Raw genomic sequence first — 27,188 nt, forward strand, 5'->3', positions numbered from 1 at the left:
CTGCAGTTTGGATCCTATTCAACTCAGTACATAACATAAAGAGCACAGTTCAACCAAATGAAGCAGACCCTCAGATTATACATCAACAGCACAAGCCTATGCATGTCTACTCAGAAGTAAGTCCCATTAAGTTGAGTAGACCTTACTCCCTGGTGTTTATAGGATTGCAGTCAAATGTGGTCTAAACCACTGAGCCTTGGGCTTGCCGATCGGAAGGTTGGCGGTTCGAATCCCCGCAACAGGGTGAGCTCCCGTTGCTCGGTCCCTGCTCCTGCCAACCTGGCAGTTCGAAAGCATGTCAAAGTGCAAGTAGATAAATAGGTACCACTCTGGCGAGAAGGTAAACAGCATTTCCATGCGCTGCTCTGGTTCTCCAGAAGCGGCTTAGTCATGCTGGCCACATGACCCGGAAGCTGTACACCGGCTCCCTCGGCCAATAAAGCGAGATGAGCGTCGCAACTCTAGAGTCGGTCACAACTGGACCTAATGGTCAGGGGTCCCTTTACCCTTTACCTTTACTAAGGAATCAAGCATTTAGAAGACATCGCAAACTATTTACTAAATGGTTGCCTAGAACGTAATCTAAATATTTAATTTCTTAACAATAATATTTACTTGTTTTACACATGAGAAACACGTAGGCTAAGCATTTATTGTATGCAAAGGACAGTGAACCTATTGCAGAGATTTCAAAACCAACGCAAAGCAAAAGTGAGCCAATTTAACCACAGAATACAGGTCATCACAACATGGCATAAATTCAAGGAATTAAGCCCCTGAAAAATATTTACTTGCTGTACGCACACACAAACCCTTTCATACCAATAAATAAACATACTCTCTCATAAAACCTTTTGCACACACAGAGAGACACACACACCTGCCTAATACACTACTCCAGTTGCTAGCATCTGGCGTGATTGCAAGGGAGGCGAGGACTGCTCAGAGGAGAGAACTATTGGGCTAGTGGTAGCGGTAAGTCAGGTGGCTGGCTCCAGAGAGCATAGGAAGCCAGTTAGCCCGCTTAATACACTGTGATGTCTGCCTTCTACTCAGTGTACTCTTCCATAGCTGCTAGGCACTGAAGCTTAGAATGAGGAGGAAAACAGAGGCCTAGATTCATACCAGAAGCAAGGTTACTATGGCACCACAGAGGACTCATTTCAAGCTGGCTTTAGGCCTTGTTTCAGGACTTAAACAGCCCTGATCTCCCTTATTACTTGTATTGAGAGAGAGACAGGAAGAGTACAATGTTGTTATTCATTGATCTCTCAACAGCCTTTGATACCATCAACCATGGTATTCCCTTGAGTATATCTGCAGGAGTAGGAAATGGTTCCCCTCCTACCTGCAGGGATATTTCCAGAGAGTGGCAGTGGAGGACTTCTGCTCAGCCATTGTTCAACCTCTTGCCACCCCAATGCTTCTTAACAGCTACTTGAAGCCACTGAGAGAAGTCATCTGAGGACCTGGGTGCAGCATTACCAGCATCTAACTCTAGCTCTCCATGTCATTGGAATCAGGTGGGGTTCCTCAGGTGCTGGGCCAGTGCCCAGAGGCAGAAAGGGGCTGGATGAGAGTCAACAAAGGGACAGCAACATGACAGAGGCATGGGTGGTTCTCATGTCCAGGAACAGGGAAGATGTCCTGGGTGCACTCCCCATGAAAGAGCAGGTACACAGCTTGGGAGTACGTCTGGGATTCATCTCTTTCATAGAGGCCCTCTTTCCAACACCCAGTGAGACACAAGCAACAGCATTCCTGGATCAGGATAGCCTTGCCATGGTGCTTCATGCTTTACTAATTAGTTTATTGTCCTGTGCTCTAAATGGGACTGACCTTGAAGATGCTCCAGAAATTGCAGCTGCTGCAGAATGCAGCTGTCAGGGTGTTGAGTGGTATGCTATTTGAAGTCGTGTAGCACTGACCCTGCACACACTACACTGGCACCAATAGCTTACTGGGCCCAGTTTAAGGTTCTTGGGTCTCAGATAGTTGAAGGAGTACCTGTCCTGATATCTACCAACCCAAGCCTTAAGATCTGCCAGGGTGAGAGGCTGCTGCACTCCCAGCAATACGTGGAGTTCACCACGGGCTGATGCACTGCAGGGTGTTCTGGGTGGTGGCATCACATCTTTGGAATGCCCACCCCCAGGACATCTGATTGGTCTCCTTAGTTCTCAGTTTTAGATAGAGCCTGAAGACACATCTCATTACCCAAGGATCTGTGAATGTTTGATGTATTCTAGTATCAGATATTGTGATATATTTAGCTGTTGTGAGATCTGACTGATATGATTTCATTGTATTTATTCTTGTATTTATTATGTATGCCACCCTGGAATATTTTGATGAACTCCAGCTAAATAAATTGAGCAAATGACAAATAAATTTGCACACTGGTGTCACGATATTATTGAGCATCTAAATATATATTAGACAAAAAACACACCAAAAAAACCCAACCCATCTGGCTAAAAGGGTTGTTTACATCCATTGTTATAGAGATTTCTCTTCTACTGATAGCAGCAGTGCTGTATTGTGAGCAGATGGTCAGGGCTGGAAGTGTGCTGCCTTTGGCAAAGGGGATTACAAATGAGGCCCTTAGCTTTAGGACTACCACAGCTCAGCTTCTCTGGGCTTAACTTAAGGGACTTTGGGATCAAGTTGTGGAGTATTCTTTGTGGCTGCTAAAGATATCTAGGCTACATGTGACACACAGAGAAGAAACAAGATGTACATAGAGGTCTATCACTATGTATGGGTGTCTCCAGGATGTTGGTACTTTGCAGGAAGAATTCAAGTGCATGTCAGACTTTTAGGCTGGCATAATTAAAGCACTCTTGTCCTAGCTCAGCAAATTTGCTTTTAAAAAAATGCAAGTGAAGGTGAAATGTGTGAGATAAACTAATGATTAACAGAGAGATGTGAACACACCCTGCAGATCTGGATGGATGCTGGATGAATAACTGTCCTGCGAAACAAATCAAAATCAGTCCTCAATAAAGACTAGATAGAGTCCAACCACCACATAAGCATTGTGCAAGCAAATCAGGTTGAATGCTCAATAAAGAGGTTGTCTGGAGCCCAAAGTCTAAACAAACACACACACTTACACACATAGTGAACTTTTTGGTGAATTTAAGGAAAAAGCAGTGGGGATTTTACTACTGAGCTGAAATATAGCACAGGAGCAGCTAACATGCTGTCCTCCAGATGTTTTGGGCCACAATTCCCATAATCTGTGACCATGCGCATCAAAATTTTGAAATAGTGCACTGGTGGTATCACTGAAACTCATCAAAATGAAACTTTGCACCCACATTCTACCCTGCCCTTCAGAGATTGCAAGTGGCTCTGTAGTTGCAAGCAGATATTACATTTCCTAAAGAAAATATTACAGTTAAAGGGTTAAGAAACATGAGGCGTCCCTACAACAGAAACACCCCCCTCCCCATATCCTTTGGTCAATTGAGTAACAGCTGCATTTGCATTGTGCAATAACATGATCATTTGGAGAGGCCCAGGTTGGGAAGGAAGTAGCTGGCCATCCTAAAGTCAAGATTTATTGGCAAGGTTGGTTGGCACAGATTTTTATCAGGTGTTTTCCCTGCTGGTCTACAGTTAGAAACTTCTCTTTCTGGATTTCAAATGCTCCTCTTGTTCCAAGCTCTTTGCTAAGCCCCAACAGAAACAGTGCTGCTTATCCACTAGTCAAGAGATGTAAAAAGCTAAACTGTGTTTGGGAAGAAAGGAGGGGAAACACACACACACACACAAACATATATATATATATATATATATATATATATATATATATATATATGAAATTGTGCACAGGAACTTCAAATAAGGTTGTGAGCGGTAAAAAGAAAGAACTCTCCACTGTAAAATCAGATTTCCACAGTTATAGTCACATGCACATTCAACACACATTTAAACCACATGACTTTCCCCAAAGGATCCTGTAGTTCTCTTAAGGCTGCTGGGAACTGTCGCCTGATGAAGGGGAAATTACAGTTCCCAGGATTCTATGGGGCAAGTCATGGGCTTTGAATGTGCTCTGCATGGATGGTGTGGATCTACCCATTTGTTAGACAGCCTGAACAAGCTAACGTAAGACATGATTTGTCAACAAACACTGTTTCTCAGTGTGTGCCCATGTGTGGAAGCTGAGAACCCAAATGAGAAGAGGCATCAAAGACAACATTTCTTAAAGAAACAGTAGGGAGAGGTACATTCCAAAAATGTACTTGAGGATCCACTTCTCTTTATCCTATATTTGTACAGTGTTGTTGTGACCCGCCTTAGGCCAGACTGTAATCCAGTGGTAGGTCCCAACCCACTAACTGAAGACCAATAAAGTTGGTTAGATGGACCAACTTTATATGTCCATATAATTTCCTTTGTCCAAGGGATATTAGCAACCAACCAGCACCCACACACACAAAGGAACAAATCTCTCAAAGGCAAAAATATATTTTAATTTTCACAAAACATAATAATTTGATATTTTAAACCTTCATAAAGGTGGAAGCATATTGCAGGCTTTGGGAATGGGGATAAATTATATATGGGATCCAGCCGTAATAGGATTTCTTTCTTAATCCAAATATACATACTGAACTGAACCAAAAAAGGGGACAGAAATGTCCAGTGTGGTAAGTCAGTCTTATTGCCATCTGATGGTTCTGAGATGCTTCAGGTTGTTCTACAAAACAAAACCACACGGGATGCTCTCCCTTCTCCCATCACTGAGTGCAGTGGTTCACTGAAATGCAGTGACACAGAAACACTGTTTGAGGGAACTTGCTTTAAAGAGTTTCGCTTTCATTTGCATAGGAAAACTGTGAGAGAAGTGAAAGAAGGGGAACAAAAGCCAGCTTTTGAAAATTCCCCCGGAATCCCTGATGATCCAGAAAGTACTTGGACAAGATGAAGTATAAGACATGGGGTGGCACTTGGGGGTCTCCCCCCAACATGAGCAGACTCTCTTCAGCTGGCCTGGCCAAGCACCATCACATGAGCCAACCGCCTGCATGAAATTCATTGCACTGTTTGCTCTCTGTATATCTATGGAGATACAGATATATATAGATACATAAACACAGGGATGCATGCCGCTTTGCTGAAGGAGTTCCTGAAAAACATGAGAATCAAAATTTTAATCATGTATTTGTTGCATGTTCATCCCAGCTCATTATTCATTTATTTTTATCCCAGTTCGTAACGCTGGCAGCTACCTTTCAAAATGCAGTCAAGAACTTAAGCAAAGAATCAGAACTCAAGGCAGAAATGTAGTCGTTTAGATTTTATAAAGCCTGCTCTATCCAGTTATCCGGGACACGAGTGGCGCTGTGGGTTAAACCACAGAGCCTAGGACTTGCCGATCAGAAGGTTGGCGGTTCAAATCCCCATGACGGAGTGAGCTCCCGTTGCTCGGTCCCTGCTCCTGCCAACCTAGCAGTTCAAAAGCACATCAAAGTGCAAGTACATAAATAGGTACCGCTCCAGCGGGAAGGTAAACGGCGTTTCCGTGCACTGCTCTGGCTCACCAGAAGCAGCTTAGTCATGCTGGCCACATGACCCAGAAGCTGTACATCAGCTCCATAAAGCAAGATGAGCGCCGCAACCCCAGAGTCGACCACGACAGGACCTAATGGTCAGGGGTCCCTTTACCTTTACCTTTATCCAGATATCCAAGGTGGTTAGTAACAAGGAAATCAGAAGCAAAGGACTTAAGAATCTCATTTAAAATAAAAGCTTGAATAAAAACAAGTCTTCCAAATAATCCCCAGACTCGGGCTTTTACAGGCCTTTGGAAAAAAGAAGTGTTAAAAACTGGGAAAGGACTATAGCTTAGTGGTAGAGCACTTGCATGCCCAAAGGCTCAGGTTGAATTCCTGACATCTCCAGCTATATGCCAGAGAAACTCCTTTCAAAAATACTGGAGAGCTGCTGCCAATCAGTGTAGACAGCACTGAGCTAGATGGACCAAAGGTTCATTTGATTCAGGAGACAACAGCTTCTTACATTTTATGCTGCACAGCAGCCACAGAAATACCTCTTTATGTGCCGTTGCAAGTATGGCCAGTACACAGAGACAGCCACAGAGAGGCTGTTTTCTATGCTCCCAGGACACACTCATATAGGAATAATGCTATCCCACAGTGGTTATGAACTGAAAGTACACCTGAGCTACAGGATCAGGAATGAAAACTGATGTAACTACAGCAAACATACAAGCACCATGTGTGAGTTAACTGTGCCATTCCAGAAAGCCACAAGGGATTAGGCATTACTGCTGGGGCACATATTGCTATCCCTATGCAACACTTGGTCACCTGGTGATGTATCCACTTCTGTCATTGTACCAGCACACATTCATGCACCTACATATATATTTATCTGTCAACCCAACCACTAACAGAATTGGGTCACAAATATTATTTTGTGTACAGGCTGGGGGTGCCATAGAAAAGCAGGTTGTGTAAAGAGACAGTATAACTAGAAAAGCATTGAAAGTAATTTTCTACCATGTGATACACTTGGTTCAATCGAAGTTTATCTTCATTATTCTTCGACCTCCTGTTCTTCCTCTTCCTCCTCCTCTTCCATTTCCTCCTCCGAATGGTCCCTATTCTTCAAAGGGTCGCTGAATTCAAAGTTCCCTTCTATGTCCAACACCTGTAGATGTTTCAGCCTCTGGAATGTGCTTTCTTTTACTGCATTGAATGCAATCTTGTTAAACCTTGAAGATAAAAAGAGAGAGTTTCTGGTGTTGGAACTTAACCCCAGGGTTGCAAATAGGGGTCTCTCCAGGGGCTGGATTCAACTAAGTAATCCCACTAGCCGGAGCCAGTGCAAGTGCTCCTGTTTGTACAATTCTCCTCACCCCCAAGTCCCCTCAATCAGCTGTGGGGACGTCAGGAGAACCACCAGGAGAACACATGCAGGAGGAGTGAGGGGGGAGGTTGTTCCATCATAATCAAACTGTTATTAACCCAAAGATCTACCAGTAGATCCCAATCCACCTTCTGGACAATCCATTTAGTCTCCTAGACAGACAAAATGAAGTATTTCCTCACATACTGCATAGCTAAATGAAGGAACTCACTTTCACAAAATTTAGTGATGGCTCCCAACTTGGTTGACTAGTCATGATTCAGAATGCATCTGGATACCAGTTGCTGCAGAACATGATTAGGGACGCGGGTGGCGCTGTGGGTTAAGCCACAGAGCCTAGGGCTTGCCGATCAGAAGGTCGGTGGTTTGAATCCCTGCGACGGGGTGAGCTCCCATTGCTCGGTCCCTGCTCCTGCCAATCTAGCAGTTTGAAAGCATGTCAAAGTACAAGTAGATAAATAGGTACCGCTCCAGTGGGAAGGTAAACAGTGTTTCCATGCGCTGCTCTGGTTCGCCAGAAGCAGCATAGTCATGCTGGCCACATGACCCAGAAGCTGTACGCCGGCTCCCTCGGCCAATAAAGCAAGATGAGTGCCGCAACCCCAGAGTCGGTCACGCCTGGACCTATATGGTCAGGGGTCCCTTTACCTTTACCTATGATTCAGAGAATGCTATCATGCTCATATTCTGCTTATAGGCTTCCCATAGGCATCTAGTTGGCCACTTCTGAAAGCACGATGCTGGGCTAGATCGAATTTTGGTCTGATCCAGTAGAACTCTCCTTATGTTCACATCTGGATTAGCAAAAGTAATCTGAATGTTTGGATCGTTGGTCATTTGTACTCTGGTTACCTGCAAAGGGCTATGGCCAGAATTCAACAATCACACAGCTAGGTTCTGCATGACCAAGAGGGCTTTAGACTTCTTGAATTGCATCTCCTCATGCCACATAATCAACCGCTTATAAAACAGAGGAGACTCTTAATGATAATTTTAGATACAACACTGAGTGGGTGGTATGCCGTTGTTCAATTTAACATGCAACAAATCCCACCAGGCCTGTCTAAACACTTTAGGTGTTCCAAAGAAGAGTTTTCTCAGCCTTGCCCTTGACTGGATGCATCTCGGTCAGGCAGGGGAACCTTTCTTCTGGACTACAAACCTGAGATAAATTCCCTTTATGTTGGGTGTGGATTCAAAGGCATCCTCTGGCACTGTGGTAATCTTGTTGTTCTGGAGGTACAGATACTCTAGAGATTCTGGCAAATCAGATGGAATAGAAGTCAGCTGATTGCCAGCTATGTCTAATATCTGAAAGGAAAAACAGAGAGCACAACATTAGTTGAAAGTAATTAATGGAAATCAGTTTGCTTTGAAATGGGCTAGATTGATTATACTGTACAAAAATGTTGAGTACCTAGGCACTTGAAATTTGTGTAAGCAAGGGTACAACTGGTGGAACTCTTTATGCAGGTTCTGCCAACACGCACAGGGTCTGGAACGTAACCCCCATGCAAAACAAGCATTGTGTGTATTGTTTTGGAAAGCACAAATTAGGTAAGGTCGCCTTTAAGTGTGAACTGAAATGGATTTCTCCCCTATTCCTAGGGAAGTCTCTCATCCTAGTCAATTACCCTTCCTTTTGGCCCACCTAATGTTGGACATTTGTATTGAAATGTGGCCATAGCAACAAGTGAGCAGCGGTCCCAGCTTCCCTCCTTGGTTGCCTCTGCATCAGCTTTCTTCCTCTTGGCCCATTTCCTGTAGCTTTGTTCTGACAGCCTGGCCAGCTGAACAGTAACAGCTGCAGCTGCTGTTGAATCTGCAGCACACACAACAGTGTTTGGCATTTGATGCTCAGAATTCTGAGAATTCTCAGAATTCTGGACACGTGATTAGGGCACGGGGAAGAGAATGGCCTAGTGACTTGTGACTTCAAACTATGCATTTGAAGTTTGATTGCTCCTACTGTGGACTTGGAGGGCTTTTCCCCAGGCAAAAACTTGAATATTCTCCAAACACAGATACAGTGGTACGTCAGGTTACAGACGCTTCAGGTTACAGACGCTTCAGGTTACAGACTCCACTAACCCAGAAATAGTACCTCGGGTTAAGAACTTTGCTTCAAGATGAGAACAGAAATCGTGCTCCGGTGGCGCGGCAGCAGCAGGAGGTCCCATTAGCTAAAGTGGTGCTTCAGGTTAAGAACGGACCTCCGGAACGAATTAAGTTCTTAACCCGAGGTACCACTGTACTAACCTCCTGAGTGAACTGTCTCACAGTAACCTCTCCAGCCTGGGCCAGTGAAGTCGTTCATGAAGAGCACAATTCACATACTTGCATGAAGCATTTTTACAGAGAAACAAATGTTATTATAGAAGAAAACACTTGTTTACTTGCAAGTAAGTCTAAGTCTGCGTATACACCATACATTTAAAGTCCATGACTTCCCCTAAAGAATCCTGGGAACTGTAGTTTGCTAAGGTGGGGAGGAGGGAAAGGAATTGCAGCTCTGTGAGGTGTAGAGATGGTGGCGAAATGTGCTACAAGTGGGCTGAGGACTCAACCAGCCCAGAGTTTGCTTACTTTCTATCTTTGTGAAGTGGTCTTGCTTTCAGTGACTTCCTGCAGATTGTCTCAATATCAGATGTATTTTTATTTTTAGACTATTGTTAACATTATTACATCTTTTCTTATATTTTTAGTCAGCTACCACCACCGTCAAAGTTTGAACTTAACTGTCTGCTAAGTGGGTACAGCTGAAATGTGTATTCACTTTAACTTCTGCCTCATTGATTGACTGTTGAGGTGATGAAGTTAGCCATTAGCCAACATTAACATTGATCGTATGGTAATTCAACTCCAATTAACTTACATCATAGGCTATGCAAGGTTCAAGTTAATATAAAATTTATGATGAACATCAGGAATTAAATGAATATCCAATGTGTGTGTGTGTGTGTGTGTGTGTGTGTGTGTGTGTATTTATGTATATATTAATAAGAAAAAAGGAACAGCCCATGGGGAGATAATTCCACCTAGCAAGCTGAAATGTTTGCGCTGACATAATGATTTACACATAGAGCAATGCTGAATTCCTCCCAGGCTGGTTTTTTTCAGGACTGGTGATGTTAAATGATTGTGATCATGAAAAATCCACCCTCAGTCTGGGAAAGTGTCGAGTGAGCAGATCTTTGGGGGGTTAAATTGCTCCTGTTCTTAGAACAAGCGTCATTCTTTAAACGGTGTCATTGTCTGTCTTCTCAGAAATTTATTAAACAAACAATTCCCCCCCTCCAAATCCTATGGGTATAGGCAAAGCAAAGCTCTGCAAAAGGCAGTGCTCCAATTCCCCCCAATTCCCCCCAATTCCTACAGGGCCTTACTCAAAAGAAAATGAGCTAAATGTTAAATTTATATAATTAAAGGATTCTGCCTTGCTGAAGAACATTCCAGACTGGAATCAGCAGACTGGAGAAGCAGCCAGAAGTTCAAGCTCTCACACAAAGATTACTCAATATATTTGGCTTTGGAGAAACAGAGCTGGAAATCACGCAAAAACATCTTTCTATGAAAAACTAGTTCAGCCAGTTTCTGGCTAAATATGCCACTTGGGCACTTTTGCATTTTGGTCCCAACTGGAGCCAAGAAAAGCAGAGTTGTTTAAAAGGCAAAATAAATAACAATAAAACCCATGGTTGACACCTAAACCCATATTCATTAACTTACTGTTTCTCACCTGTCTCATCTGGCAGGGGTGGGGGTGGGGCAGTGTAATAATCTGCATCTTCAATAACCGCTAACTTTTTAATATAGATTGCAAGACCACAAAGTTGTGTGTGTGTGTGTTTTAATGAACTACAGAGCCTAGCGTGTGAGCCATTTTAACATATGCCCTCCTCTCTACCGTTTTAACCAAAGTTACAGACAATGCTTCCCCAAAAAAGCTCAGGTTCAGAATCTGGGGGGTCTCCAGGAGAGTTTAATGGCTGTGAAGCAGCCACCAAGAATGTATTTTCATATAACTCTGGTTCTCTAAACTTTATGCCAGTAGGACCTTCTCAATAGATCTTTATGGATGAGCAACATAAGAAATCTGTGCAGATGCTGGAGTCTTCCATTGACCATCCTGTCTCAGGAAACCAGTAGGTTCTAGAGCTGAGCTTAAATATCTCTGAAGACACCTTTTCCTGAGAAAACTTCTGATATTTTTCTTCTTTTCATATCTGGAAACAGCTCTACAGGCTTGTCATCTGAGTGAAAAGTAGAGATGTAAGGAGGCAGTGACTTCTGTCCCATCCTGGGTTCATTGCAGTCAGCACTGTTTCCTTTGCACTACAGTTCAGCTTTCACTAAACTCTATGTTATTATTTGTCTCACTATCTGCTGTGGCCGAAACTTAGGAAATTAATTACATAATTAATTTAAATGCATTTCATTGGAAGGTAAATGACAAACACTATACAGCAAATAATGTAATTATGTATGTAACATTTGTGTACAGAAAAACCCAATGACACTGAACACTGCTCATATTCACTTACGTGATTTCTGTTTCTAACCTCTAATGAACATGCAAACTGTGGGGATTTCCACTCTTGTTTCTGATGGAATTCTCCAACATCCCATCTGAAAACCAACTTCCAAAACATATAGCTTTTCTGCACCAATACTATGCCATCCTGGTAGAATTTCTTACATCTGTAACTAGCCCATTTGGACCAATCTTCAGATCAGAGGAGATAAATATTTCCCAGTTCCCTGCTTCCATTTCCTTGAGTTTTACACACAGTGTTCACTCTGATCCAGAGATTCACAATCTTAGCTGAAAACTGTGTACTTCTGCAAATGAAGTCCATTACCTCAAACCAATTTCAAATTTAAATTATTACACTTGAAAACTCATTGGCATGTACTGTTAATAATATAATTGCTAGTCTCACAAAACAAACTGGAGGCCTTGAAAATCTCTCTTTGAAATGCTATTGTACAACACCAACTGTTTGTCTCTTTATAATTCTTGCCACCCATTTTTTTGCATCTCAACACACCTATGCCCCCCTTTGCCTTTATGTACTGCCCTTAGATCTTGCCCCAAGCTTCCAGATTCTGTGGTGAAATAACACAACATTCTACTTCCTTTTCTTGTCATAGTAAGTATACTTGCATAATTCCTTCTGTTTGCAAAATCTATTTCAATTACGGAAGTTGGATTTCTTTGCTGATGTAATGACTTTTTTCTGTGTTTATGTCTAAATGAAAGAGTCGCACAATATCAGTGATATGCTTGTACCTTGAGACTGGCGAGATCCTGCCACGACCCACTGTATATTGAACCGACTTTCAATTTGTTGTTGCTCAAATACAGCTCCTGCAGCTTTGACATCCCAGATAACGTGCGCCTGGGAATAGAGCTGATCTCGTTCACTTTCAGTTTCAGGCTTAGCAGGTTCTTCGGGAACCCGTAAGGCATGGTATGGAGATTATTGCCTGAAAGATCCAAAGATTTCAGTAGCCTCAGCTTGCGGAAAGCCTCCCGATGAATTTGTGAGCTGGTGATCTTATTGTAACTAAGGTTTAGCTCCTCCATAAAATAAGTGGTAGCAAAATCATTTCTGTTAATTTCCGATATCTGGTTGTGAAGAATCATAAGAGTTTTAACCCGTCTGGGCAGCCCACTGGGGATCTTTTCCAGCTGGTTGTTGTACAAGTGGACTGTGTGTAACTTCTTCAGGCCATGGAAAGCCTGAGGGTGGATCCCCCGGGCCTTCAACTTGTTATTGTGAAGCAGAAGGTATTCCAGGTTCTTGATCTGGGTCAAGACATCCCTGCCTATTGACTTAATTGCATTCTTCTCTAGGTGGAGAAGGACGATGTTTCGAGGTAAGCCACTTGGGATCTGGGAAAGGTTATTGCTGGACAAATCCAGGTACTCAAGGCTCGAAAGTTTCCTTGGAAGAAAAAGGGGTGAAATGAATGTTCTTAGTTAAACATTTTTTAAAAAAATGAATTGAAATCTGTAAAGTGGGGTGAGAAACTTGTGCCCTTCCAGCTGTTGCTGGGCTCCATCTCTCACCATCCTTGACCTTTTAGTTTTAGGCAAGCTTGCTGGGGTTGATGTAAGATGAGGTCTAACAATATCAGAAGCAAGATTAGCCAATTGTTGGGTTCCATCAGCCCCAGATAGCATGGCCAACAGTCGGGAATGATGGGCATTGTAATCCAACAACATCTGGAGAATATCACTTTGGCTACTCCTGATCTGGGGTACAAACATGATCCCTACCCTTTGTATAAATCTATTGAGCCTCTTGCTCTATATTTCCTACCCACTGAGCTTGCAAATCATTGCCGCACCAAGGATCCTACCTTACATCGCTGCTTAAATTTGTCACACCCATTACTGTTCCAATACTGGAAGTGAGACAGCTATGAAAAAAATCTTCAAGCAGCTAGAACATGGAGAGGGGGAGGTGAGTTTTGCTCATATCTTCCACATGTTCCATTTAATGATAAAACTAGACCCACCTCCACTTTATAGCCTAACCTAACAACTTAGTAGCTTTTCATTTGAACTTAAGTGTTCTGCAAAAACATTTATGCTCCCTCCTCTAACTACTCATATGATCTACTGAAAGACCTCCATAGTCATTAAGCCATAGTTTCCCTTTATATCCCAGTCAGGAAACTGTGGTTTAATCGTCAACTCTAAACTAGGAAACAAAATCAGAGTTTGATTCTGGGTGCTTGGAAGCATAGAGTGTGGGATTATTTTCCAAGCTTTGCATTGGCTCAGAAAATGAACAGTTGTTTTCAGAGATAACTTAATCGATTTCTGAGTCAATTCAATTGCAGTGTCTAACAAAAATAGAGGGAAAGTTATTCTCATATGCAGCCCTGTTTTGGGTATTTTAAAAAAAGTGTCAATGACCATATATTGATAATAACGTTGTGCGTGCCAGCACAAAATGGATGCCATGGGCAGCAAAAAAAGAAGAGGTGGCAGTACTCCATAATATCACAAAAAACACAGCTTATAGGAGATTGGATGTGTTGTAATTGTTCTTAATGTGTTGACAAATTATTAACAAAGTAGAATAGCTGTAAGGCAACATGTGGCTGACATCCACTAAAGAAAATCAACAGGCTCACCAAAAGGTTTCATTGTCCATGCCCTCATTTGTCAGTTTGTTGTTCTGCAAATACAGCTCTCGAAGTCCTGAAAGCTCACTAAATGCTCCTTTAGGAATCTTCTCCAATTTGTTGTTCTGCCATAAGAAACACAGGAAGTAGATCATGAGTTTGTTCATCCTAACATCATAGTCCTCAAAGTACAGGGTGGACATCTCTGAGGTGGTACAGTGATATTAGAGTTGCCAAAAACAGTTTTCTGCAGCTAACAAATGCCTGGATAAATAGAAATGTTTTCAAATTCCTTCTGAAAATGAATAATGATGGAGACAGATGCACCTCATTAGGGACAGCATTCCACCACTGGGGAACCACCACTGAAAAGGCCCTGTTACAGGTCAGCACCAACTTGGCAGCCTCTAGTGGCGGTATTACCAGCAAGGCCTTCTCTGCCAGTTTCAAGGTCTGAGGTGGTTGGTATTGGGAAAGGTGTTATTTTAGCTACTTGGGTCCCAAGTGGATGATGATGATGATTTATATGCTAGTACTGACATCTTGAATTTGGCCAGTACAGTGCTTTCAGGACCTGTGTCACATGGTCCCATTGAAGTACCCCACTTTCCAGCATAGCAACTGCATTCTATGCCAGCTGACAGCTACTAGCTGCAGCCTCTAGACAGCCTTCAAGGGTAGCCCCATGTAAAGTGCATAAAGTAGTCAAAGCAGGTCACTAGATTGTGCACAGCTGAGGCCAGCCTATGCCAGTCCAGCAATGGCTGTAGCTGGGAAGCAAGCCTAAGCTGGACATAAGCACTCATAGCCATAGAATACCTCAGATACTCTTGGGCAGAGAGCACAACCCACAAACATGATAGACAGAAAAACAGACCGTCAGCTAGATAGACATGTGATGATTTCAAAGGAATCAGATTTACAAAGTGTGAGTTCCTGCTATGTAAAGAAACACAATCCCATCCCCAAGGAGAAGAACTATTGTAATAGAATTGTCATTTTACCTTTAGATGTAGTTTATACAGTGCTGATGGTAAATTCTTTGGAACGTATTTTAAGAAATTGCTGGACATGATCAAGACCTCCACATTATCAGAACCATTGAACATGCTTTCTGGTAACCCAGCATCTTCCAGTTTATTGTTGTGAAGGTACACTGACCTACCGGAAAGGGAAATAGACTAAATTGGGAATAAGTACAGATATAGCTACTTGGTTTTTTTTTCATAAAGTTTTCTGAAAATGACCTCTAAAAACTGTTGATCAGGAGCTCCTCCTCACCTTGTTGAGCCTTGGGATCAATTGTGAGGGTGCAGATGGGAAACCTAGGGGAGCTGGGCTGAGCCCCCAGGTCATGTTGCCTGCCCTTGCCTTAAATACAGGCTGATGACTGCTACCCATTGCCATCCTTCTGGATGTGGGGCTACTAACCTACCCTGGTTGCTGGAGTACTGAGAGCCCTAAGGCCTCCTAAGGAGCCACTCATTGCTTTTCATTATGATCCACTAGTTTTATTCCTTCAGATCCTGAACCTTAAAGACTACATAAGACTGAAGCTCTGATACTCACCTAGGTTTTTTATTCCTGCCGCAGTCCCAATAGAAAGCTTTACCACCACCCCCCAAACCAAACTCCCTAAACAGAAGGTAACCTCAACTATAAATTATGGTGAATAATTCTGTATCAGAGTTCATTACTGGATAGAGAAAATGTGGTCCTCCAAATGTTGTACCCATCAGCCTCAGCCAGCGTGGCCAATGATCAAGCATGATGTGTGCTACAGACCAACAAAGGCTGGGCCACATACCTGATCTATGTAGTCTTCCTTATTCTTATTTATGAAGTATTCACTAGCAAATCTTTGAGGGGTGATGTTGGGAACCTCCACTCCTGAACAAACCGACCACAAAACCAATGAAATGAATTTCTGTTACAGTATTCTGAGACACTTTCCAGCCCAATTGCTATTTGCATGCAAACGACATCCAACAGAAGCCACCAGAATTAATTCATCTTCAAAGATAAACAATTCTCTTCCTCCAGCTACAATTTGTAGGCCGCAAGTGGTTTTTACTAAACAATTGCTTCCCCCCATCTGCCACAGAAGCAGTGTGACATTCTTCCTCTTACAGTTGCCTCTTAACCCCTCTGTTTACCTCAGGTTTGGCTTCTGTCCGAATGTGAGCTCATAAATCTTAGTGAGATTATTGGCTGCAAAATCAGCACTGATCAAGGTCCTCGGGAGGCATTTCGGAGCCGCCGTGAGCTGGAAAACAAAATATGGTGCCAGAAGAGGATATTGTGGTCTGAGACACAAGGCTTCAAACCGCCACCATTGCCAGTTTTGCAACAAAATATTATCAGGCTATTTGTTTCAATGAGGAAACCTAACAAGGTCAAGCTCCGAAAAGTGGAGCTCCCTCACAGCAGTGAGGATTTCTGTCTTCCTCACAAATATAAGTAAACACTGTAGGAAACAGTTAATGTTTTGTTTCAGCATCCCTGGAAGGAGTTTTATTTGTATTGAGACATATTTTGTTTTGTTAATATTGGGGGGAAATAGTGGATTCAGAGAGCAAATAAATGTTATGCTACGTTTATAATCCTTTCAAGAAATAGTTCAGTGACCTTTCCTGGAAAAAATCTCATGAGAAAACAAGAGTATATGACAGGCTCCCCCTCTGAGTTTTCATCAAATTTCTGAAGGGTACTTCTTCTCACGCTATCTTTGAAAGACATGGGTTTTACTTTGTGAGCTGTAACCTTGTCTGCAGGCATGTTGGATTGTAATGGACAAACTATGAATATATTATTCAATATTTATTTAGTGTCTGTTGGAAGCTGAGCATTGTACAGAACAGAGGAAAAACATTGTGAAAGAAATAAAATTATTCAGAGAGAATATGCTTTTAATACAAATTTGCTTGCGGAAAATTTAAATGTGTGCTCTTCTAATGTGGTTTATTTTCAAAATTCCTACTTATGAATCCTGTTAGTTTTAAGATTTTAGTACCATACTGCATTTGACAAGGTGATTACTTAATAACATTGCCAATAACACAAGGCTGGGGAACTGGATCTGAATCACTTTAAGTTTTAACATATATTATCAACAGGAAAGACCCAATAAAAATAAATTAATTAACAATGAGTTGGGAAATTAAATTCTGGAGATTCAAATTGCAAATGTGTGTACAATATTCCCACTATTTTTTTTTTTTACGTTCAGCTTATGTAACTTTTAATGTTTTGCTTTCACAGCCAAAACGGTACTACCAAAAAAAATGTATCAACAGGCTCAGTGAAGCTCCAAGGTTTACAGAAGTACAAAAGCAATTTCAAAGGGGGGGACCCCTGAGGTGAGGGTGATTCACCCCAAACAGTCCAATGAAGACTGAATATGCTCAGTTTCCACAGAATGCTGGTTGACATTTTGGGACAGAAATGGAATCCAGGAGAAGGGCATGGCAGGCTGCCTGGCATCCCAACCAGAAACACTCCACGCTGCAACATTTTGTTGCAGGTCCCACTTCTAATACTGTTTCAGAAGTTACATTTTCTCAGATGAATTTTAGATTTCCTGCTACAGAGATTTTTATTTCCATTTGGCATAGGTATATATATTATCGTCAAGTCTTATATGTGGTCTTCTAGTCAAAGTTGCCAAGCACATAACAGTACATGATCCTCATGAAAGCACCCTGTCTCCAGCATATCCTTGCCCTCATGCTAAGTATGGGCCTTGGCTTTACTGCACTGTTTACTTCAGTGTCCTGGTTCTCAGTATGTTCACTGTGGTTCTGAATATGTAAAGCTACCAAGCTATGTTTGCATGTGTATACCATCTTCAAAGTTTTGCATCTATTATTCAGATACAATTTTCTTCTGCAGCAGGAACAGGGAGGTTAATGGCCATTTTATCACATAGAGCTGGGGGGGGTGTGGAATTGGACAGAAACGTTCTGGAATATTAGTCACAGCCTGGCTCGTGTTCTTCTTTTATGCAGCTGTTCACTGCCAAAACTGTTACATGGAAAATTGCTGTAAATGGGAGGAAAGGACATGATGTTACTGGAGAAGCAGTTTGATACTGCACCTAACCCACAACAGGGTAAACTCATTTGAAAGAGTTGGTGGAGTCAGTGCAGTTTCCTTTGATACGATGACCACTCAGATTGTCAATGATCAGCTACTGCTACACCAACACAGTCGGCGCTGTGGAAAATGGAAGTTTCAATGGCCACAGCTATGGAACACCATGAAACTGTTTACTGCTGTCTGTCTGTAGCACGTCACGGTCCCTACTGCATCTTTAAAGTTCTAACACTCTAAGCCAAAAGAATACAGTTGAAAAGCAAGCCACTGTCAAACTACTCTTTAGTTACGAAGAAAGGGATGATTCGGTCTCTTTCAACTCATGTCCGTTTCACAGGTGCTTTTTCATAAGTCCGTTCTGTCTTGTTTCTGAATTCATCTGCATTTCTAACTTTAAAACGTGCACATTTAAATAAGTATTTTTCAACATATTTTCTCACAAAATATTCATTTCCAAATGTATTTTGTTCTGAAATGGGCATTTCATAAGTTTTATATGTTTTTCGAGCCAAGAATTGCATTGCGACATAGATCCACACATTCGTCTCTCTGGGATCAGTCAGTTCATGCAAATAATGAATTCCTCAAGCAATACTAAACGAAGAAACTAGGTGAAGTGTTTATCTCAACCAAGGGTGGGGACTAGCTCAGGGGCCAAATGTGACCCTCTGGGCCTCTCTGTCCAGACCCCATGCCATACCCATCATTGATTTTGCTCCACCCACTCCTTGTGTGCTCTTGCCTGCCCAGATTGTGGCCTTGAAATGTCATCACTCTTCTTATCTGCCTGGGTGGAGATGGGGGTGTGTGGGTGTAAAATCCTGTGAATACAGTATAAGTGCAAAAGAAATATTAGTTGCTCCCACCACGGTTCCCCGTGAGGGAATGTGGCTCTTGGCTGAAAAGGGTTCCTGGTCCCCAGTCCATACACACATAACCAACAGCAGCTCTTGTAAGACCACATTTGCTTACCTGATTATTGGCAAGATACAGGTAATTCAAGTTCTCCAGCTGGTCAAACACTTCTTCTGGAAGTCCTTCAGATAGGAATATTTTGACAATTAGTACCCCTATGAGCAACTAAAGGATTTTAATCTATGATCATCATCCTTTCCCTTTAAAAATGACTAGAAATATCAGATTCGTATTTAATTTTTATCTTTACGTAAGTTGGAACCCAAAGAGATACTTTAGGCACACCCAAAGGTTTCACCATTTCCAGTGAGAATTTCTTTCATGTTTTGAGCAGCAGGTCATTACAGATTACAATTTGCTTTTGAAAGTCCCCTCAGTTTCAAATGTAGCTTCCTATGCAGCTCCCCCCACCCCCACCCCTAATATAAGCCCCAAACCCTCTTTGACACATAGAACTAGCTGTGAGCATGCTTGCATCCCAAAATAAAAACAAGTCGTTACAAAAGATGTGGATTAGACTTAGCCTTTAAGGGTCTGCAGAGTAGGCTGTTGTAGGTTAACATTTGTACTTGTGTCCATAATCAGGGTACTATTTTCTTTTTGTAGTGAAGCATTTTCAATGGATCTCTAAAGACCGACATGTACATGAAGCCCATGCTATCTGGCAATGCCTCCCCTCAGACAACCAAAGGTCTCCTATTCTCTTAAATGTGGTCTCCAGTAAAAGGCTTTTACTGAGAGCGTAGACCTGAAGTTTCTCCACCAACTGAATTTTTGGAATGTTGCTTCCTTCACGTAGAAGGAAGCAACAAGGTGCTTCCAAACATACGCTTGGACTCAGTGGCGTAGCGTGGGGGGTGCAGGGGGGGCCGGCCGCACTGGGCGCAACATCTGGGGGGGCGCGCTCGCACTCGCAGCTCTCTGCCCCTACTAAAATCCACGGGTTAGGGGGCGCAAATTACTTGCCTTGCCCCGGGTGCTGACAACCCACGCTACGCCACTGCTTGGACTATTACCAGTAATTGGTTTTCAGTCCCAGACTTGAACACACATAAGCACACACCTGGATTCTCCTCAAGATTTCTTAATTGCAGCAGCATAATTTGGGAAAGGGGACGGTTAGAGTTAAGCCATAGTGTGAATGTGACCTCCGAAAATTATGTCAATCTGCTGCAAATCATCCAGAGACAAAGGCAACACAAAGTGTTCCACCAGCATCCTTCTCTGCTCCTTTCCCAGCTTCCTTGTTAATTGTTTTGCCACCACTAATGAGCTGGCACCAGAGGCCATGCTATTGCCTCTGGCTCTTCCTCCCCTCAGCCTCACTCTGAAGGGCCCAGATTTCCTGCGCCATCAGAACTTTGGATAGAGATTTCTCCATCTTGCCCAGAACACCTTCTCTGAATAATCCCTTCCTGGCCCTTCCTCAGAGTAAGACAAACAGGAGTGGGAGCAGAGGTATGGTCAATGCTGCCACTGCTAAATTAGTAGCAGCAAAGCAGTTAATGAGGGGAAGAGGTGAGCAAGTGGGGGCCATGGTGGTGGCAGAGAGGGGGAAAGCAGGGAATGGCTCTGCAGAACTACATATATACAGTGTGAGCAGCTGTGCGGGCAGGCAGTGTCTGGCAAGGCCAGTGGGTGAGGGGGAGGGAGGCTGGGAATGCAAATCCACACACACACCCCCATTGTCTGAGGCAATTGCCTCATTTTGTCTCAATGAGATCTTACCAGAGGTTCCCAAACCGCCTTCTGCCTACCTTAAACAACTCCACAGTCCCTGCATGTGCTCTCTCTCTCCCCACTTCAAACCCCTCCTCAAAGCCCACTTCTTCTATGTGACCCACATCCCTTCAATCTTCATCCCCAGCTATAGGTAAAGGTAAAGGCAAAGGACCCCTGGACAGTTAAGTCCAGTCGAATCTGACTATGGGGTGAAGCACTCATGTCCGCTTTCAGGCCAAGGGAGCTGGCGTTTGTCCACAGACAGCTTTCCGGTGCAACAGGTCACCGTGATGAGTGTCAGAGTGCACTGAAATGCCATTTACCTTCCTGTCGCAGCAGCACCTATTTATATTCTCACGCTGGTATGCTTTCAAACTGCTAGGTTGGAAGGAGCAGGGACAGAGCAACGGGAGCTCAACATGTTGCAGGGATTCGAACTGCTGACCTTACAATCAGCAAGCCCTAGAGGCTTGGTGGTTTACACTACAGCGCCACCTGCGTCCCTCCCCAGATATAACCAAGTTCTGAGTATGCACAAAAGTGTTTGCCTTCATTCTGCCTTTCCCACCCTCTTCTCTCTGTATATCTGTATGTACGTAGCTCTTTTACATATCATGCATGTGCATAGCACCAAACTTACAAAGTTCCGGAAATTAGGGCTTCACAATACTATCAAGAGTTACTTTAAGCCAAGGAAAGAGGGGATCGAATTACATTTCACTCCTCCTAGTGGGTGATATGCAGTGTTAGTCATTGGTAAGCATCAACATTCCTCCTAGTCCAATGAAAGACAGCGAATCAGGAGTTAAGAGGCCAGTCTGGATTTTTGCAGCTTACCTTTGGAAGTGAGTCTATTATTTTGCAAGTTGAGTGTTTCTAGCCTGTAAAGACGTGCCAGCTCCTCTGGAAAGATTTCTTCTATCTGATTGTTCTGAAAGAAGTGAAAAGATTTATCAGGACCTTGAGGAACATGGGAAAATTCCCCACTGAAACGAAAGGGCGCTTCTGAGAATCTTCACCTGGATTTGAATGGCAGGATCGCTTCTCTCTAAAATGGGCTGGTGGGATGGAACTGTTCAGCCTTCTGTCCTGCTGATGCAGCTGCTTGGGAGCACAAGCTTTTGCTTGTGCTGCAGCAAACACAGAGAGAGAGCACAAGACAGAACCAGGCAAATCATATGGGCCAGAATCAAAGAGTTGCTTTAGAGGCACCTAAGAACTTGGGCAAGCCGAGCTGATTTTTAAAAAAAGAGTATTTTCTTTTTGAAGTGCAAACACCCACGTCCTATTTCAAACTGCTTTGAAAACCCCCTTCAGCTCAAAAAGAGGATTGTGGGTGGCTATTATGTAAGCCCAAGCATTCCTTAAGCATGCAGACAAGTTGTGCAGTTCTTTGGATGCAGGCCATAGTGGATGTGGAAGGTTACTAAATTTTACAACGTATGTTTGTGCAGAATTTTGCATCCTGACTGATAATATAGCTCAGCGTCTGGGGGCACTTCCAGACTGAATCCTGCAGCCTGACAACAGCAACACTCACATGTTGTTAAATTGAGGATGTGGAGGACTTGCACAGCAACCCCGTCTCCCCAAAAGATTGGACTTTTTGCGATAAGAAAAGTGATGGGGAAATACACTGGGAAATGTGTGATAACACTTGCTTTGATGCTACATTATCTAACCTCCTGCAAATAAGTCAGAATGAATGTTCATTAAATAGCTGTCATCTAGTCTCCCTGCAAACAAACCAGGATGAATGTGCAGTAAACGGGCTATTTGGAAGCAGCCTGTATGTACAATAAGCTAAGAATGCCTTAGCTCACACTGCACTCTTCCACAAATAGGCCACAAATCAATATTTTCATAATACCTTTTCCTTTAGCCAGACCTGATGCCTTTGCTTTAGGCCCTGTATTGTACAAACATCATTACAAACAGCTACAAGAAAACTGTGGGCCTGATCCCACAAACAGTTTGCAGTCCATGTTTAGTTTTACAATACCTGTAAGGAAAGGTGGCTCGTCAGTTCTGGTACATCTATGGGAAATTCTTTCAGTGAAAACCCTCCACAATCCACAATTCCTTCTGGATTGCAAGTGCATTTTTTAGGACAATCTGGAGCCAAAGAATTACGTTCTGGGTCGATTAGTTCCGATGAATCTTCTGGGAACTCATTGCTGTCTGCATTCTTCCGAGCTTGAATCCTGCTGGAGCTAAGTGCCAGGAGCCATAGCACAGGGAACAGGGACCCGAACTTTAAGTACATTTCCACTGAAATCAAGGAAACATCAGTGAGTTGGGGATCAGTTAACAGCAGCTCTTTTTAAAGGTAGGCTTGAACCTCTACAATGGCACAAAGGAATACGGACATCTGAAAATTCATTTACTACCAGACCCTGAAGATTAAATGCTTGGAAGTGTGGCTTAATTGCTACGTCACTGGTAAGGGACCTCCAGCCCATTGGCTCCATCATGCCTGGGGGTCAGTGGGTTCTGATTTGGCCTGTGAGGCCATTTCACCAAGCCATGCCCACCCCACCCCCCATATATGACAACATACAACTGCACCTGCAAAGAAACAGTCAGAAGTCTTAAAATGCACTTCTGATTGTCCCTTGGCTTGTATTTAATGCTTTTGAAATTTGACACCAAATGCAAGCCCCACTGGGATTCTTTCCACTGAGGAGCTACCAAACCATGGCAACACTCTGGAGTTTAGGAGTTTTGGAACGGGAACTCCAGTCTAGCTGATCCAAGCAAGACTTCAAGCTTTGCTTGGATCTCCCTTCTCAGTTCAGCTTTGCAGATGCTGTCAGGAGTTGGGGACCTCAGGGCTGGGCTGAAAAGATTCCCCAACCTGGTGCTAAGTCACAGGTTGACATAGGACGATTTGCAAATATAAGAAGATGCTTAGCTTTCTCCCTTTCCCAAGTGGGGTCACCAGAAAGAAAAGAGAAAAGCTTCTTTACCTTAGCAGCTGTGCAAAAGATGAAATGTTGACAGCTGCAGCTTTTCTTATAGCTGCAGCACTAGGATTTGACAAGTGACACCCTCCTCATTTGAAGCTCAGTATGCCCAAGACTGAAATTCTCACATTTCTTCCCATTTTCTCTTCTCCTTGTATTCTTTCCTTATCAATTGACAATGTTGCCATTCACAACAGGCCTCTTGCCTTTGTTCTCCATACTCAAGCCACAGACACGGCGTGCTGCAGCAACACACTTTGGTCTTTCAAATTTCAGCAATACCCTGTGTAAGGCCAAAATTCGGAACACACCCCCTCACCTTCTGTTCTGCTCAATCCACATCATAGCAACACCCTGCAGTGCCCCCTAGGCTCAGAGCCCAGTGTGGCAGAACCAGTCACGCTGCCCTAAACCCGCTTTTGCTGTGTTGCATCACCTGTTGCAGCTTTGCATCCTATCTGTTCCCTTGCAATCACTCTGATCTGCATCTTTCTTGACTAGGCTACTGCATTCTTATACTTGGTCTTGCATTGCCTCACCTTGGTCCCTTCACCTGTATCTTGCACTTCGTTCCCAAAATCATTCACCTCTCATTACTCTGGCCACGTGTCCCCAACTCCTTAAATCATTACACTAACATCCTGCCTGTTCCCAGGTCCAGCACAAACTCCTTGTCCTTACCTCTAAAGCACTGCATTATCTTTCTTTTTCACTTACATTTCTAATACATCCCTGCTGCCTGTGAGCTTTGTTCCAACACCTGGGTGGTGCTGCCTCTCATTTCTTTCCAATCCTTCCTTAAAACCCACCTCTTCCGTAAGTCCTTTCATACAACCTTCTGATTCTCATGGCTTACTGTAACTCAGCTTGTAACTTTGTGCAACAGATGGCCATCTGTCACATATGCTTTAATTGAGATTCTTGTATTGCAGGGGGTTGGACTAGAGGACCCACAGGGTCCCTTCCAATTCTGTGATTCTATGCAACCAAAACAATTGCATGTTACTTCCCTGTTTATTGTTTTCTCCATTTTCAGAGAGTGAGAGGCTTTTGCCCATAACAACTCAGTAAGCATGTGACAGAGCAAATAGTTAAACCATTGTCTGCAGAATATCCCCAAAGAGGAGGGTTTTGTTCTGGCTAAGTTTCACGAACCAGATCCAAGCTGTTTGTTGTCCACAATCCAGTTTCTATCATCAAACCTTAAATGACTTCCTTTTCTGGGACTGCAACACCCACTACTGCGTATCTTCCTGACATGCTGTGTACGCTGCAGCAAATTTGTAAATTTCTGAATGTGTCAGATGAGTATTTGACGGCAATTGCACTCACTTCAAAGTGGGAGCACCTCATTTGACCACAGGTGTGCTTTATTGGAGTATAAAGTCATACGAAGATTATTCAATTTTCCTTTTGGCAGAGTTTTGCCACTATGAAGCTAGAAGGAACCCATGCCACTGACATCAATCTGTCTTGAGCTTTTGTAGCAATCACTACTCCGGTACCAAAGAAAGACACTTGGGATAAAAAAAAATCTGCTGGCAAGACTGACAAACCCGGCAAGCTATTCTGATTTCTTTTGCAGTTTGAAGAAAGCCTTAAGATGGGTTCCCCCCCCCTCCTCTTTAAGTTGTTACATAAACTTATCCTAGGTTTGTTGTCTCACTTTGGCTTCATCTCTCAAGTCTCTGTAGAAAGCCCACCAAAGTTTGGCTCAAATCCTGCGCCTGTCTCAGCAAAGTACTGCAAGAGAGATGTATAAATTTTCTTCTGCTTAAGAAGCCAAAACATACTGGTTTTGTTTTGAGGTCCAAAATAGCATCTCTGCCTCCCAAAGCCCTGTATCTGCAGCACCGGTGGTGAATTCTGTGCCCAGCAGCGCTTGAAAGGTTCAGGGGTTGTTTTCCAGAAAAAGCAATTAGACATGCACAGTGCCTGTGGCTCTCTTGCTGTAAGGTGCTGTTACACCCTCCAATTAGCAGGTTATGCATGTTTAGGTGTGCATAACGAGTTTTCAAGCAGCCGTGGCAAAAACAAAAAATTGAGGAAGCTGTTCTCTGTCCTCCAAGTTGTCATGCTATTATCAGAGAGTAAAAAGTACAGAAAACAAAAACTCACCTCTGTTTAGCTGGTAGTGATGAGTGTCTGGAGAAAAGCGTTTCTCTTGTTGCCCCCCCCCCCCAGGCTCCGCTTGCTCATGCCATGTCAATTACACACTCGAAGCGCCGAACACTTTCCCCCTTTCCCAAGTCAGATCCTTTCCAGATGTGATCAGCAGAACTAGAAAGGGAGAGGGGGGGAGAGAGGAATAGGCAACTCTCTCTCCCAAAGAGAATTTCCTGTCCTTTCCTATGCAGAGAGGAATTTTCCAAAGTCACCATATGGGAAAATGTAAGAGAAGAGAGTGGAAGAGGGGGCAGGAGGCAGAAGAGGAGGGAGAAATTAATAGCTGTATGTATTCAGTGGCTTGGACAAAGATTAAACTTCCAGTCACTTTTTATCAGCACAACTTGTAGGAATAACAAGGAAAAGGAGAAGGAGCAGCAATCTATACATGAGGCGGACAGAGCAAAGGGTGTGTGTTTTCTCGACAGTCCTGCCTCCTGAACTGTTTGACATTTTTGCCTGACAAATTCTGGATTCTACATTTTGGTGGCTACCCAACTTGGGTTGCCTGAATAAAGTAATATTCTTGCTAGTTTTTAAGGTGTCACAATATTTTCTCTTTGTTTTTGAATTTTAAAATGGGAACAGATGTCATTCATTCATTCCTCCCATCCCTTTCCTTTGGGTTTTCAATATACTGACAGGTCTTTATTATGTGAGACTTCAGGCAACTTGGGATTCCCCTGTGAGACATTTCCCTCCAATCCTGTTTCTGCCACTTTTTCTTTGGGATACCATAATCAGCAGCAAGCACTATCTCCACATTGTCATTTTTTCCATGGGAGAGCTACGTTTTCTCTGTAACGTAACATGGTTTGTGATCCACAGTCACAGCAGCACTTCCAGAGACCATGCAAATTTAAATGGGAAAGAAATTTCTTTCACAGAAACGGCATGCATTAAAAGACACCATGCACTACAAATAATTTCCCCTCTTGTAACCTTAACATACCTGTGAGAAGTCTGCAGGAAACCACTCCCCTTTGGGTTCTTGCTGGGCATCAAAAATTCCTCAGTCTTCCTTTCCCAATTCACATGAGCATTTGCTCAGACTAAAGTCTTATTGTTTCCTCTCCCTCCACCTTCCCCACCCCCAAAATCTTGGCTTACTTTAACTGGAATGGATCCACCTCTGGACCATTAAGCTATTCCCAAAAGCTGGTGAGAGGGAAGTGCATATTTGTATAAAGCAAACTGGCTGCTTGATGCAAAATGACTCACATCTAAGGTTTATTCTGAACTCTATGACCTCAGGACCACACATGCAACAACAGT

At 43.1% G+C, this 27,188-nt stretch overlaps 1 protein-coding gene across 5 annotated transcripts; it reads right to left on the reverse strand.

Annotated features, from left to right (window-relative positions):
* Positions 1-4,463: 4,463 nt before the first annotated feature.
* Positions 4,464-26,995, reverse strand: PODN (podocan). 5 transcript variants are annotated; one of them, XM_083619465.1, is made up of 12 exons: positions 26,866-26,995; positions 25,866-26,027; positions 22,784-23,052; positions 21,619-21,712; positions 19,117-19,181; positions 16,206-16,315; positions 15,054-15,210; positions 14,059-14,174; positions 12,200-12,857; positions 8,069-8,217; positions 6,537-6,751; positions 4,464-5,140 (listed from the first exon to the last, which is right to left on the reverse strand). In XM_083619465.1, exons 3-11 carry the CDS (start codon positions 23,045-23,047, stop codon positions 6,574-6,576), a joined length of 1,791 nt encoding a protein of 596 aa, XP_083475591.1. In that variant the 5' UTR covers positions 23,048-23,052; positions 25,866-26,027; positions 26,866-26,995; the 3' UTR covers positions 4,464-5,140; positions 6,537-6,573. The 5 variants fall into 5 exon arrangements, with proteins under 5 accessions (XP_083475591.1, XP_083475590.1, XP_083475592.1 ...); XM_083619464.1 differs by having other exon boundaries at positions 25,866-26,096; positions 26,866-26,979; XM_083619466.1 differs by lacking the exon at positions 25,866-26,027 and having other exon boundaries at positions 26,866-26,947.
* Positions 26,996-27,188: the final 193 nt, after the last annotated feature.

Source organism: Podarcis filfolensis, assembly GCF_964270895.1.
Source record: "Podarcis filfolensis genome assembly, chromosome: 6".
NCBI classification, from domain to species: Eukaryota; Metazoa; Chordata; class Lepidosauria; order Squamata; family Lacertidae; genus Podarcis; species Podarcis filfolensis.

Bases quoted from the DNA above. Each gene is read 5' to 3' on its own strand.
- PODN (XM_083619465.1), bottom strand. From the start codon at position 23,047: ATGTACTTAAAGTTCGGGTCCCTGTTCCCTGTGCTATGGCTCCTGGCA. The intron at 16,316-19,116 runs GTAAGCAAATGT...TTTGTTTTCCAG, and splicing joins TGTATCTTGCCAATAATCAG to CTCACGGCGGCTCCGAAATG. The intron at 14,175-15,053 runs GTAAAATGACAA...TTCTTATGGCAG, and splicing joins TGTATAAACTACATCTAAAG to AACAACAAATTGGAGAAGAT.